This window comes from Mustela putorius, unplaced genomic scaffold (genome assembly GCF_011764305.1).
Source record: "Mustela putorius furo isolate JIRA1106 unplaced genomic scaffold, ASM1176430v1.1 tig00004007_pilon_pilon_pilon, whole genome shotgun sequence".
Lineage (NCBI taxonomy): Eukaryota > Metazoa > Chordata > Mammalia > Carnivora > Mustelidae > Mustela > Mustela putorius.
In genome coordinates, this window is record NW_025422145.1 from 6,213,057 (window position 1) to 6,228,178 (window position 15,122).

General features: G+C 45.7%; 1 protein-coding gene across 4 annotated transcripts in view; it reads left to right on the plus strand.

Moving 5' to 3' along the window:
• The window catches only part of ZC3H7A (zinc finger CCCH-type containing 7A), a 38,445-nt gene extending 23,588 nt beyond the window's left edge, over nt 1–14,857 (plus strand). For all 4 annotated transcript variants that reach the window (XM_045072278.1, XM_045072279.1, XM_004750363.3 and 1 more), the window contains 12 exons: nt 2–188; nt 1,374–1,535; nt 2,406–2,602; nt 2,880–2,980; nt 3,427–3,608; nt 4,254–4,330; nt 5,070–5,203; nt 5,647–5,752; nt 8,496–8,604; nt 10,289–10,422; nt 12,991–13,154; nt 13,941–14,857. In XM_045072278.1, coding sequence (XP_044928213.1) covers nt 2–188; nt 1,374–1,535; nt 2,406–2,602; nt 2,880–2,980; nt 3,427–3,608; nt 4,254–4,330; nt 5,070–5,203; nt 5,647–5,752; nt 8,496–8,604; nt 10,289–10,422; nt 12,991–13,154; nt 13,941–14,130 — 1,743 coding nt within the window. In that variant the 3' untranslated portion in view covers nt 14,131–14,857. The remainder of the gene's footprint in view (nt 1; nt 189–1,373; nt 1,536–2,405; nt 2,603–2,879; nt 2,981–3,426; nt 3,609–4,253; nt 4,331–5,069; nt 5,204–5,646; nt 5,753–8,495; nt 8,605–10,288; nt 10,423–12,990; nt 13,155–13,940) is intronic.
• Nucleotides 14,858–15,122: the final 265 nt, after the last annotated feature.

Consider the following 15,122-nt stretch of genomic DNA (forward strand, 5'->3'; position numbering starts at 1 on the left):
GATGAATGGACCAGGCAACCTGTTTGCTTCTGAGAGTTTCCTGGGAATTTCAAGTCACCCCAGAAATGACTTTGGAAACTTTTTTGGAAGTGCAGTTACTAAACCACCTTCATCAGTGACCCCCCGACATCCCCTTGAAGGAACCCATGAACTGAGACAAGCGTGTCAGATCTGTTTTGTTAAATCAGGTCAGGACCAAACAAAGGCGCTGATGGTATTAATAAGTTAGTACATAGTCTGAGAGTTCTTAGGAATTAGTAAATACGCATGGAAAACACCAGCTACTGTGATTTTTTTCATCTCTACTTGAGGTTTTTGTGTTTGTTTTTTAAAGATTTTATTTATTTATTTGACAGAGAGAGACAGGGAGAGAGGGAACACAAGCAGGGGGAGTGGGAGAGGGAGAAGTAGGCTTCTCGCGGAGCAGGGAGCCAGATGTGGGGCTCCATCCCAGGACCCCACGGTCATGACCTGAGCCGAAGGCAGACACTTAAAGACTGAGCCACCCAGGCGCCGCTGTCCCTCTTTGAGTTTTTTCTTAGCAAGCAGCAATTACTGATTTGTGCCCATTGGAGTCGAATAGGATAAGTCTGCTCTTATTTGATATGATTTCATTTATAGAATTATATGGAATGCAATATCTACCTGATTTTGAAAATCTCGAAATTTTTTGAGATTCTTTATGTTCCTCGTACATGTTTAAGAGTGTGGTCATTTTCTTTTTTCTTTTTTTAAAGATTGATTTGAGAGACAGCAAGAATGGGGGTGGGGAGAGGCAGAGGGAGAAACAGGTTTCCTGCTGAGCAGGGAGCACAGTGATGGGGGGCTCCATCCCGGGACCCTGAGATCACAACCTGAGCTGAAGGCAGATGGTTAACCTAACTGAGCCACCCAGGCACCCCAAGAATGGGATCCTTTTCAAATAAAGCAAGAACTAGAGTAAAAGCATTCTAACACCAGTATTTGATGTAATGTTTATAAAATTAAAGTCTTTTCGTTGATTTGTTTCATATCTTTACCCATTAAGTCAGGTGCTAGAAACACAGTTTATCCTAAACTGGACTCAAATTCATTTCCTTTCTTAGTTGTGTATTTAACTTTAGCATAAGAAGCCATCAGAATTTCTGCCCTCATAGTTAAATAACGGTCTCTTTTGGGGCCACTGGTGTCAAATAAAACTTTGTATTCTCTGACAGCAGTTAAGAGGCACAAATTACTTCAGTAGCTTATTTACATTTGGGAATTATAAAAATGGGATTTTGTGGGAATGTAAGAATCAGTATCCATCTGTTCACATCTGCTTGTAAATGTGCCTGTGAAATGAAACGTTACTTTTTGTGCCTTTGAGCAATCCTTCTTCACGTCTTTTCCAGGCCCGAAGTTAATGGATTTCACTTACCATGCTAATGTGGATCATAAATGTAAGAAAGATATTTTAATTGGTAGAATAAAGAATGTTGAAGATAAATCATGGAAAAAAATACGTCCAAGACCAACAAAAACAAATTATGAAGGCCCATATTATATATGTAAAGGTAACGTACTATAATTACTTAATTGGCATGCATGACATAAGTGATCAATTATTTGCTACATTTATTCTAATGGTTCCCATATTCCTGTTACCAGAAGTGTGTAGGTTGAGTTAACAGCAAGTGCCTTGGGTTGAGACATTTGTATTCTTTTCTCTTCTTTTTATGTTGGTTTTTAACTTCTTTTTTTAATATTTTATTGTAGAGAGAGAGTAAGCAGGTGTGAGTGGGGGGTGGGGCGGGTTGGGGGAGAGAGAGAGAGACAGAGAGGGAATCTTATGTAGACTCTCGCTGAGTATAAAACCCAGTACAGGACTCGATCCTGTGACCCTGAGATCATGACCCAAGCCAAAATCAGTAGTCAGCTGCTTAACCTGCTAAGCCATCAGGCGCCCCATTTTCTCAATGTTGATGGACACAGGCTCTGACCATATTCCCCACAGAAAGCCATCTTGCACTTGACGTTCCCTGACTTAATGTAAACAGAATCAGAACGCTGAACTAAGGCTTTGAGAAGTTTACTCTTCTAGGATGCTTTTGAGAGAAGTTCGTGGATTCATTTTTGTCAGATCACTTCCTCTGAATGGGCTTCGAATGTCCTGAAGTGATTTTTTAAACTTTGGCGGAACACATGCGGGCATCAGAGCCTTTTCCCCCATCAGAGATTAAACAGTAATTCAGGCTCATGGGCTGTTGTTTCAGGGTTAAAACCTGCCCCCCCCCTCCCAACAGTGAGATGCGTGTCCTTGCTTAAAGGCTGTCCGCGAGTTGTTCCAAGAAACTCACAGGGTGCCCTAAACGTGTCTGGTAGTCACTGGTTTTGAAAAACCAGTGGCCACGTTTTCTCCGTCATTCAGTTGTCTGTCTTTCTAGACGTGGCCGCTGAGGAGGAATGTAGGTACTCTGGCCACTGCACGTTCGCCTACTGCCAAGAGGAGATCGACATCTGGACGCTGGAGCGGAAAGGAGCGTTCAGCAGGGAGGCTTTCTTTGGTGGCAATGGGACGATCAACCTCACCGTATTCAAACTTCTCCAAGAGCATCTTGGGGAATTTATATTCCTTTGTGAGGTACTGTCCCCAAACCTTATTTTCTACTGTAGAATCGGTGAGAGTTTCTGACTCGCGAGCCCAGAAGTAGAAAATGCCGAGCGCTGGTCTGGCCATATGGGGACCATTCACTCAGCCTCTGGCCGTTACGACTAGGATCCAAAAGGATACAAAACCCCCTCATTTTTAATATCTATCAGTAGAAGTGTGTAATGTATAACTATGTGCAAAAGTATGGTACAAAAGTTCTGTTTTGCATTACGCTGTTGTGGTAACTCTTCTTCTCTGTCTGTTCCAGAAATGTTTTGATCATAAGCCTAGAATGATAAGTAAAAGAAATAAAGATAATTCTACTTCTTGTTCTCACCCGGTTACAAAGCATGAGTTTGAAGACAATAAGTATGTTGGTAGTTTCTAATTTTTATAGTGACGCAATAGATTCTGTTTTTAGATCCAAATACAGCCAGAGTAGTATCTCCATAGGCATTTTAGGCCTGTGTTTTTGTTGTTGCTGTTTTGAAAGATGATGACTGTTTAAAGATGTCTCTTAGTATATTTGCTGGGAATTTTTAAAGGGATTATTAAATTGATATTTAATACAGAAAAGCATTATTGATTTGTAGCCCCTTATGACAAGGATTTAATATCTTATGGCTTAATGTCTAGTTATCCTCCCCCCTCCATTAATCCAAGAGTTGTGTAAAGTGATTTATTTTTTTTGAGAAAGATTTCAGATGTATTTTCAGTCTAGAACTTGACCTGATGTACATATATATATTTTTTGTTTGTTTTCTTTTGGAGAAACCGTGGCAGAACAATAAAATATCACTCCGTTTGTATCTCAGGTGCCTTGTCCACATTTTACGAGAGACAACGGTAAAATACTCCAAAATACGCTCTTTTCACGGCCAGTGTCAGCTTGATTTATGTCGACATGAGGTTCGATACGGCTGTTTAAGGGAAGATGAGTGCTTTTATGCACATAGTCTTGTAGAGCTGAAAGTTTGGATATTACAGAACGAAACAGGTAGGTTTGTGCGTGGAGAGACGTCGCCTTGCAAACCAAGAAACAGACTCCTCCCTCCAGAGACCACCCTGGTCCCCAGGGGGCGGGCGGGGGGATGGATGGAAAGGGGACGGGGATGAAGGCGCGCGCTTTTGGTGAGCTCAGGGGGATGGAATGAAGCACACACTGGATGGTGTGCCAGGAAATAACGGAACCCTGTAAACAAATCTGGAATTGGAAAAAAAACCCAGAAAACTTAAATGAAACCCAAAGGTCTCTTCAAAAGCACACAGGCTTTGGCAGAGCCCCGTCGCAGACTTTCCTCTGTCATCGTGATGTGGTGACATCACTGCTGATTTTATCCTTAGCTGTAAACTGTCACCGTTCATTTCTAGAGTGGCTTATTTTGAGTGCAGCCCCAGGTGGTGACTTGCTGGGACCAGTTCACTCACGTAGCCTGCTTTTGTGAGGAACAGCGATTCCTCCGAGGGCATCAGGAGCTGCGTTTGTAAATAATCCGCGGTGGAAAACAGCGACGTGACAGGCATTCGTCGCTGGTGGGGGCTTGTGCTAGTGGGGGACAAGGAGGGAATCGAGTCTGTGGTCGGACTGGTGGACTGTCCATGCGCAGAGGGGGAACCTAAAGGAAGGCTTGTACATTTCCAGGTATCTCACACGATGCTATCGCCCAAGAATCTAAACGGTATTGGCAGAATTTGGAAGCGAATGTACCTGGAGCTCAGGTATTTTCTTTCTTTCTTTTTTTTTTTTTTAAAGGTTTTATTTATTTATTTGACAGAGAGAGATCACAAGCAGTCAGAGAGGCAGGCAAAGAGAAGGGGGGAAGCAGGCTCCCCAACAAGCAGAGAGCCCGATGCGGGGCTCAATCCCAGGACCCTGAGATCATGACCTGAGCCGAAGGCAGAGGCTTTAACCCACTGAGCCACCCACGTGCCCTCACTGACTTATTCTTAATGTGAAAAAAATCCCAAATTTTAGTTGATCATCATTAAAAAAAGCAAGTATCCTGTAATACCTGCCAAGCCTATAGGAGTCAATTCTCTTATTCAGTTTAATTGGCAAAACAGTTTGTCCTTGGGCTTTGGGGAACCTGGGAGTGAGGGACATGGACCGTGTCTGTGGCTGTTTTCCCATCCGGCAACACTGCTGTATCCACTGCCTCCCCAGGTCCCCCTCCCTCCCCCACAATAAAATCCGAATTATCACCCTCCAGAGCTGACATTCCTACAGTGAGTTTTGGCATCTGTAATCTCTTACCATTCTCTTGCGTTGGGGGGAGAATTGGAGTTTAGGTATGTATTCAGTGTCTCTGGTTGTGTACATTAACGGCCAACTCATCATACCAGAGAGTACCAGAAATCGTGTGTTGTCACGAGAAAAGAGATGCAGGGCAATTTGGTATTTTGTTCTCCGAAAACTGGCATTCTCTTAAAAGTAAAATTTGGGTTTTAATTGTTTCAGGTGCTTGGCAATCAGATAATGCCAGGATCTCTTAACATGAAGATAAAATTTGTATGTGCTCAGTGTCTGAGAAATGGCCAAGTCATTGAACCAGACAAAAACAGAAAATATTGTAGTGCAAAAGCAAGGCACTCGTAAGTAGTGGTGTGAGTGTGTCTGTGTGTGTGTGAGAGTGTGTGTAAACAATGCCAGTTTCATAATTCTCTGTTACATGGGTATAAAACCAAACGTAGACAAAAAAACGATTGACTTTGAAGAGAACAGAGCAAAAGTGGATCACGTAGGAGTAATTGCAAAGCGAAAGGGATTTTTACCATTTCGTAGAGAAGAATTCAACAAAATTTGGTAGTGTCTTTTCTGAATTGGATCAGTTCTTTGTTCAGGATTCCTAGGGAATGTCTGGTAACAAATACGGACAGGAAATGAAATGACAGAATCGGAAGGCATTTCTTTTAGAAGGGTTGAGAAAAAAAACAAAAAAATCTCTGGTCCTTCAGGTACGAGCATTGTACCTGTCCCTTTATATTATGCCTTGTGCCAGTGTGTCTTTGTTTTTTCTGAACTCCATGTTTCTTAGGTGGACCAGAGATCGGCGTGCGATGAGAGTGATGTCCATCGAACGTAAGAAGTGGATGAACATCCGTCCTCTCCCCACAAAGAAACAAATGCCTTTACAGTTTGATGTACATACGTAATTTTTAAGCCACTTTTTTTTTTTATTAGGCATTTCAAATCATTAGAAAGTAGTAGTGATTCAGATTGAAACTTGGAGCTCTTTCAATGCTCGTCGTAATACCAGAATTTTTAAATGGTCCTCTTGTTTTCCTTCCCCTTTTGTGTGTGTGGTTCTGTGACAATTTTCAGATTGACTGGGATTGTATGAGTTGCTCGGGACAAAGGAACTAGTCAGTGAACTCCAGAAGTAGTCACGGGCATGACCGACCTTATTTTTCAGATGAATTACTTTGGGAGGGAGTGGGAGGGATTTCATTTAAACTTCATTCCTAGACTTTGTCATCCAACTCGAGGCCTTCTGTTACTACAAATGCTATCGAGAAGTTTCTTTGACTCAAGCAGTGGATACTAGCTGAAAGAGACTCCACTTGTTAGGATTTCTAAAAGTCACCCAAAGGAAAAATGGTCACTGTTCGAGGCACATCGTTCTTCAGAAACATTTGGAAAGGAAGTACCAGACCTGCTGGAAGTACCAGACCTGCTGAAAGTTAGGGTACTTTTTCGTTCACGAGGGGCATGTTTCTGCTCCATACCCTCTGCTGCCTTCTGTGGTCTTGAAGGTCTGAGCAGACCCTCTGAACCAGCCCTGGACTTGACTCTCCACGAGAGAGGGTCTGGAGGGAAGTCATTGTGTGAGCTATCAGAGACACTTGGAGCATGGACAGGCAGTAAATTTTTTTGCCCCGATGGCAGACAGGAGGAGAGAACCGTTTGCCTAGAGAAGCCGTGCAGGTGGCTTACAGAGTCCCCTTGGAAACGATGCCCCCTCTGACTTGCCCGAGAGAGCTGAGGAAGAGGCAGGTTAATACCCCGTCACCCAGGGTACCTTGCATTTTGTGAACGTACCCAGGTTACAAGGTCAGGCTCTGAAGGAGGCAGTGTGCATGTTTCATCCACGGTGGTTTTACACTGGGGATCAGAGCGGTTTAATTGGTGGGCCTTGTAGACAGGGAAGAAGGTTTGTTGGAGCCACGGATATCTTAGGCTTGAAAAGAGGAGAGGATGGGTATACTCCTCATTCTTTTTTTAAAGATTTTATTTATTTATTTCACAGAGATCACAAGCAGGCAGAGAGGCAGGCAGAGAGAGAGGAGGAAGCAGGCTCCCCGCTGAGCAGAGAGCCCGATTCGGGGCTCGATCCCAGGACCCTGAGACCATGATCTGAGCCGAAGGCAGCGGCTTAACCCACTGAGCCACCCAGGCATCCCATTCTCATTCTTTATTAAAATAAAGGCAGCTGAGGGCGATTCTAGTTAGCTCCCGGGACGACTGATTATTCTTTTATCTCAGGCGTGTTGCATTGCCTTGCACTGTGCCACTAGCTTATATCCTCTTTTTTCCTACCATACTAGGTATTGCTAAGGGATCCTTTTTCTAAAAGAAGAAATAATACTGTGTGTGTGTGTGTGTGTGTGTGTGTGTGTGTAGACAGTATGGTGAGGTGGATGGAAGGGGACTGGGCTTCAGAATCTGCCAGAAGGGCCCTGGTCACGTTACTCAGCCTCAGTTTGCTCACCTGTAAATGGGAATAATTGTGTCCTAGGGAAGATGACGTGCGCTGGTGTTATGTAAAAGCCCAGCACAGTAGCCGGCCTTTTCCTTTATCTTCTCTTCTCCCTGCTCCTTATCATTGAACTTGGAGAGACTGTGGTAAATGTTTCCCTAGTAATACCTGCCTAAGAACTTAATGGGGTTTCACTTTTTGCAGAGGATTGGAAGTGGTGGGGAGGGTGGCATTGACATTGGGCCAAGGGAGGAGACCTGCAGTATTCAGGGTGGCCCGACCGCTTTTAGATTTACAGCAGAAACTGACGCTAAGCCTCTGACATTACATAAACTGATACATAGGGCCAGCCTCTGTTGAAACACAAAGTGAGCTAACAGTTAGTAGTACTAGAATGCTCTATAAAGACAAGCATATTGCTATTTGAGAATGAGCTTGGTAACGGAGGTTTCCTTCATTCCTGCTCGTTGTGGATCTCAGGGCTGTCTCCATTCGGCTGACGGTGACCACCCTATTTTCCTCCCTGTGTCACCGCATTTGCTTAGTAAAAACACAAGGCAAATAAGCAGAAGAGATGTTATTTGAACGCTGTGTAACGAGATGGCCTGGCTCGTGTCATCCTTGTCTCCAGGCCATGCATATCGAATGCACGACGGCTGCGGTTCGCGGCTGGTATGAGTTATGTGAGGAAGCTGAATTCTGAGATTTTTTCCTGACACCGTTTAGGACCCTTAGAGCAGTCTGCAGTTTCCTCACGACCTCCCAGGAGCTGACAGGGAGGTCTCGTGGGCATTAGGCAGGGAGAGCAGGAGCTGTCAGACTGAGAGGGAGCCAGAGAGCTGCTCTGTGGAGATCCAGTGCCCTGCTGCCTAAAAGCAGATACTCCGAATAAGGGCGTTTGTAGACATCTTCTTGTCGGAAAATATTCCACATCCTAGTTCCATCCTTTTTTTTTTTCCTTCTGGAGATTTTACTTTGAAGGCTTTTGAGAGAGAAAGCTTAATATCATCTCATGTCTGTGGGGCTTAGAGCCAGTTTGAATTCATTCAGAGTCATCCTGTGTAATAATTGTGTCACTCAGTGTTAGCACAGATAATGACGCTCATTTCGCTTAAGTGTAAAAAGTAGGCAGTTTTACTAACTGTACCCTTGTCTTAAAGCCTATTCATGTATTTCTTTTTATACAGCTGTGCAATCATATTGCTTCTGGGAAAAAATGTCAGTATGTCGGGAACTGTTCCTTTGCTCATAGTCCTGAGGAGCGGGAAGTGTGGACTTACATGAAGGAGAATGGGAGTAAGTTGCCGTCTTAACTGTGGCTTGAAGTCTGTGTAGTCAAGCTTGCTGCAAAGTTGCCTTTCTCTCAGTATGTAAATGTGCCGGCTCCCCTCGAACCCAGAAAGCAGTTTGCCTTGGAAACAGTTGTGCCATTCTATCAGTAGGGGAGAGCCCGACACCTGATCCGTGTTTGTGTAGGTCAGAGCTGGATACAAATCCATAGGTGTATGTGTATGACACAGACACATTCCCGAAAGGTGGCCCGGGAAGTTAAGTCCTTCTCCTGTTGTGAGTAGCCTCCCCCGAAAAATCAGGTCGGACTTGAAGTTCCTCAAGGAGGTCTTACTGGTAGGACAGTCGCAGATGTAGAGGCCCGAGGAGAGAATGTCCGTCTTGCTCAAATAGCAAGTTTACCATGGGAGTCTTGGAGAGGAGCCTGAGACAACCTTTCACTTTTGACCAGAGAGGTTTTCCTACAAGGATGGGGATCGTTGTTGTTGAATCTCTAGTACAGTGATGGGAATTTACCAGCTGTTGAAGATCTGCGGTCTCTGAATTACGAGAACAAGTCCGACTGAAGCATGTCACCTGCCGGGTCTGACCAGTGTCCACGGTCGGTGACGTGTGTGGACAGAACTCCTCGCTGTCTTGCTTGGAGGAGGGGCGTACTGGTGGGCCTTCCTGAAGATGTCCTTGCAGAGCAGGGCTGTAGCAGTGGTTCCTGCTCCCACTGGTCTGGATGGAGAAGGATTTCTAGGTGATCTCTCTTCTTAGTCTGATGACATGTTGTTAGAAACACTTGGGTAGGCAACAAAGCTGGTTTTTGACCTTAACCTCACTACCAGATTTTTTTTAGCATGGTGGTTGTGAAACGGCAATGAATTTTGCCAACACACATCTGCCTCCCTTGGGGACACTGGGCAGCGTTCGGAGACATTTTTGTTCTCATGAGCTGGGCAGGGTATCTTCCTGGCATCCAGTGTGGAGAGTCCAGGAATGCTGTTAAACATCCCCAATGCATGGGGTAGCGCCCCACAGCAGAGAATTAGCTTGCCCAGATTGTCAGCAGGGGTGGGGTTCAGAGACCTGGTTTCTTCGCACTTGACGGTCATGCTGAACATACCTGGTCTTACTGTAGGAAGCAGCTTGTAGCCACTGCCCCGGACCGGTTCCCAGCTGTGCTGTTGTAAATTGTACCCCAGCCTGTGGGTCCTCGGGGACGGGGGCTCGACTGATGGGTTCCCGTCAGGGTCAGAATCTCGGTCGCAGGGGTAGTGAGTTTCTCGACTTTTTTAGTAGACAGGAGCGTATCTGCCGCAGGACCCTGAGCTGTGTTAAGTAGACAGTGTGGTTGTGGGGGTGATGTGAGGGTCTTCCTGGGGGCAGCATGAAGCAGTGGGAAGTGCTTTTTTTTTTTTTTCTTTTTTTCTTTTTAGAGCAGTACCCTTTTAGTGGTTTCTGACTTTTCAATACCCCCAAAGGGTCTTGCCAGTGCGGGGAGTTAATAAGTTCAGGGCCATGAGAGTTCACCTCCTGCTGGGACAAGGCCCCTCTCCTCACCTAATGTAGTCCGTCTCCGTTCTGCCCTCTCGCTTTCCTCTCAAAAAATATCTGCCGACTGATAGAAAAGTTGTGCGTGATCCTGTGTGTGTCAGTCGTGTAGTTTAATCTCCGCCGCTGAAAGTGATTCGTTTTTCTTTAGTACAAGATATGGAGCAGTTTTATGAACTCTGGCTAAAGAGTCAAAAAAATGAAAAAAGTGATGACGTAGCCAGTCAATCCAACAAGGAAAATGGAAAACAAATTCACATGCCGACAGATTACGCTGAAGTTACTGTGAGTCCCGGGGGCCGCCCCACCCCCCCCTCCCCTTTCTTCCTCCACTGATGGAGCCTTTCTTTCCTTTCTGTCCCTTTCCTCCCAGCATGGCTCCCTGGCTGCCTGCCTGCCCTCCTCCTGTCTCTCCACCTCTCTCTGGTGGCCCTGGGCCCTGGGCTGTTAGGCTTAAGTCCCCCGATGCTAGCAAATCCTTCCCTCGATCCTTTTGCTGACTCTGAAGCCAGAGAATTTGGAACCTACATGCTGGGGCCTCTCCTTACCAGCCCGTGGCCCTGGGCAGGTCATTGAGCGTCCCTGAGGGGGGTTGTGATGGGTCCTGGACACTCGGGCCAGTACTGGGTCTCAGAAGGTGCTCTGGAAATGTGGGTGCTAGCCACGCCCCATTCCCTCCTTACACGCTGGGGTCTGACCTCTGCCTCAGGGTCCTGTGATGATACTAAGTCACCTGTGGTTTTTTACCGTTTGGGTTTTCTTTTAAAAAATTTTACAAGAGTAAACAGGATAATGTAATGAATCTCTTGAGCCCACCATGTTAACAGTTCATTGTGTTTGCTCTTTTTTTTTTTTTTTTAAAGATTTTATTTATTTATTTGTCAGAGAGAGAGAGTGAGAGCGAGCACAGGCAGACAGAGTGGCAGGCAGAGTCAGAGGGAGAAGCAGACTCCCCGCGGAGCAAGGAGCCCGATGTGGGACTCGATCCCAGGACGCTGGGATCATGACCTGAGCCGAAGGCAGCTGCTTAACCAACTGAGCCACCCAGGCGTCCCGTGTTTGCTCTTTTGAAATAAATAAAATGTTTACAGATAGAGCTGAAACCCCCTTTGTCCCCCATCCCTGAGGGACAAGATCTATTGTGAATTTTCCAGGCGACGTTTACCTATCTTTGACACATTTCTTCCTGAGCTATGGTTCTGGCTGGCGTGTGTATTTATTTTTTTATTTTTATTTGTTATTTTTAAAAAATATTTTATTTATTTATTTATTTATTTGACAGAGAGAGAGAGAGAGATATCAAAGTAGGCAGAGAGGCAGGCAGAGAGAGAGGAGGAAGCAGGTACCCTGCTGAGCAGAGAGCCCGACGTGGTACTTGATCCCAGAACCCTGAGATCATGACCTGAGCCAAAGGCAGAGGCTTAACCCACTGAGCCACCCAGGCGCCCTGGCTTGTGTTTTTTTTTTTTTTTTTAAAGATTTTATTTATTTATTTGACAGAGAGAAATCACAAGTAGATGGAGAGGCAGGCAGAGAGAGAGAGGGAAGCAGGCTCTCTGCTGAGCAGAGAGCCCGATGCGGGACTCGATCCCAGGACCCTGAGATCATGACCTGAGCCGAAGGCAGCGGCTTAACCCACTGAGCCACCCAGGCGCCCTGGCTTGTGTTTTTAAAGAGGACATAGGCGCATGTGTTACCCTGCTCCTTGTTTCTTTTTTTTTTAAAGATTTTATTCATTTGACAGAAATCACAAGTAGGCAGAGAGGCAGGCAGAGAGAGAGAGAGGAGGAAGCAGGCTCCCTGCCGAGCAGAGAGCCCGATACGGGACTCGATCTCAGAACCCTGAGATCATGACCTGAGCCGAAGGCAGAGGCTTAACCCACTGAGCCACCCAGGTGCCCTCTCTTTTGTTTTTTGGTACCTCCCCGTAATTGATTCCGCTGGATCTGGGTCATGTCTCTGGCCTGGCCTTGCCCCCACGTGTGTCCCAGGAATGTGCCCTTTGATCTCCTCTGCCAAGGCACAGCCCTGGTTCCCTTGCCACCTCTCACATGTTCCTGTGTTCCCAAAGCAGGGTCCTGCTGGATTGTGGGATTTACCTGGGCTGTTTAATCAGGTAGATTTTCTTCTGTCCCCTAGATGTAGCAAGTCACAGTCTCATGGCAAGTCTCCAGGAATCTGTTCTTACTCATGTGCAAACGATTCTTACCCAGGGCATTTGGGGAACCCTGCCCAGACGCCTGTAGCTTGTGTCTGTGGTGGTCCTTCCACTGACCAGAAAGCAGTTCCTTCTTTGTAGGTCTGTGCCCTGGGGACAGTGTAGTGTCTTCGCAACATCTGGACTTCTCTGGTCCCTGGTGTGAGTCCTGGACCTATAGCAGGAGCTCAACTCATGTGTCCTGAAAGGCACGGCTGCTTGTCCTCTGCAGCTGGAGAGCTCTGGGCTTTCCTGTCCCTTCTGCGTGTCCTCACAGTGTTCATCCTTCCCAGGGTCCTCATGTGAACCTGGCCCCTTCTCCTCCCTACAGACATGCTCGTCTGTGCACCAGCCCCTGTCACCTCCCTGCCAGAGACTGGCTGGACCCTGGCCAAATCCATTACCACTGCCCTCTGCTGCCTGTGCTCTGGCTCCCCTCCCGGGGCTGGGATTCTTTTCTTGGTCCTGTTTCTGACTTTGACTTTGAGCTTTACCTTCTTACCTGGCTCCCCCCACCAGACAGGCTCCCCAAGAATAGAGTCTGGGTCTGAGGTCAAGTGGTTTCTAGCTCTGCTGCCCTCCCTGAACCGGGTTTGGCCCGTCAGGGGACGCAGATGACCCCCACTGATGGGACGCGTGTCTTTGGTGCGTTCTAGGCGGACTTCCACTGCTGGATGTGCGGCAAGAACTGTAACAGTGAGAAGCAGTGGCAAGGCCACATTTCTTCAGAGAAGCACAAGGAGAAGGTTTTTCATACCGAGGACGACCAGTACTGCTGGCAGCACCGCTTCCCAACAGGGTATTTTAGTATTTGTGATAGGTACGTAGCTTTCATGAACTCCTGCATGAGCACGGCTACAGTCACGTGACTCACAGTCATTCTGTCGAGGGCAGAGGTTAGGTGGGTGATGAGGTCTGGGAGTGGATGCCGGGACTTGGGCTCCAAGTGTTAGTTGTTCCTTGGATGTTTCTTCAAAGATTGACTAGTCTGCCCGTCTAGGTGTGAGATGTCTTAAGATCACCGAGGAGATAGGAATGTTTGTTCCAATTTGCCCAAACTGTCTCTGAGCTGTCAAGGGTGAATGGCTAACCACAGCGCACCCTGCTGTTCTGAAACTGCCCTCTGAATATGGGCTGTTCCAGTGCGGATACGGAACCGGCTCAGGCCAAAGGAGAATGTTACTATCGCTCCTTTGTTTAAGTTGCCTTAGAAAATGTTTTAGCAAAAAACCAGCGTTTTGAATTGCTCCTCATTTTGTTAAGATCACAGTCTATATGTAATTTCCCGATTTAGATCCAAGGGATACCCAATACTACCCAAGACATCTTTTACAGAGCGCGACTTCTGATTTTTTTCCCCTCCATCAGGAAGGACTGTGGTCTTCCGCCTGCCACCCCCCGCAATCAACCAGTATTTTTCATGACATCTATGTAAAAGTGCTGATTTAGTTCCCACTGCACATGTCAAGGCTATGTAGTATTCATTTTCCTAGGCTTAAGATTTTGAACTAAAAGTTTTATGCCAATCACCAAGCCAGTGAAGCGTGCACTTTTTGGGTTTGTATAAATAACTCACGGACGCTCACCAAGCTGACTTGCCCCACAGGTATGTGAACGGCACCTGCACGGAAGGGAACAGCTGTAAGTTCGCACACGGGAACGCCGAACTGCATGAGTGGGAAGAAAGAAGGGATGCCCTAAAGATGAAACTCAACAAAGCAAGAAAAGATCACTTAATCGCCCCAAATGATAATGACTTTGGAAAATATAGTTTTTTGTTTAAAGATTTAAACTAATATGCTGGCTTTTATGTACGTTACCTAATCAAAGCATTGACCAGAAAAATTGAAAGTGTTCCAAGGCACATAGCAGAGGAGCCGCAGACTTTCTGCTTGTATTGGCGTCTATCGTACCTCCTGAGCAGCAACCCACAGTAGGTAGGAAAACGGGCTGTTGAACAGGTCTGGCCATATGCTTTCGTGGCACCACTGGCATCAGATGGCGAAGTGACCGCTACCCGGTTGCCATCTGTTGAACAGACTTTTGGATGAAGTGTGTTGGGGAAGAGGATAAGGTTATGTCTAAGACGACTCCTTGAGTTGGTCCTTCAGATAAGAACCATCATGGGGAGAGAGTCGACACTTGCGCTAGGGGTCAGAAGACATGATGGATGAAATTCTTCACATTTTAAATGGAACAAAATTGTTTAATATAATAAAGTTTGCTACTTATCTGTATGTAGGTTGCTAAAAAGGATTTTCTTAACTCAGATTTTAAGCCAAATAACCATTTAACACTAGTACATGTTAAATGGGGTATTTTTCTGTATTTGTATGTTTCACTATAATAATGGAAGTAAGGATAATGTGCATTGAGACTATTTTGAAAAATAATCAGTTGACTCAAATTTTATTTCTTGGTCTTTTGCTGTTTAAATGATGATTTTGAGAGATTACACTTGTACTGTTGGTATTGTGTAGTGTATGGACCAATATTGCCTGTAATAAACACTTTCTATATAGATGTCTTTCATTTTTTGGTGTGGTCCTTTCCCCCCAGAGAATTACTCAAACTGGGCCCTAAAAATCACAAGGTTTTTTTTGTTTTTGTTTTTAAACACCTTTACTTAAGCAATTAGTGATAGCATGCAAATGAGACACAAAAGTGACTTTTCACTCTGTCCCGCTGTCTCCCAGATTTGGGTTGATAAGCAGCTTCTCTTGTTCAGTGACATGGTAACTCTCGTGGGGCTCTTCTGTGTTTCATTCAGATGTACGACTAGCAGGGA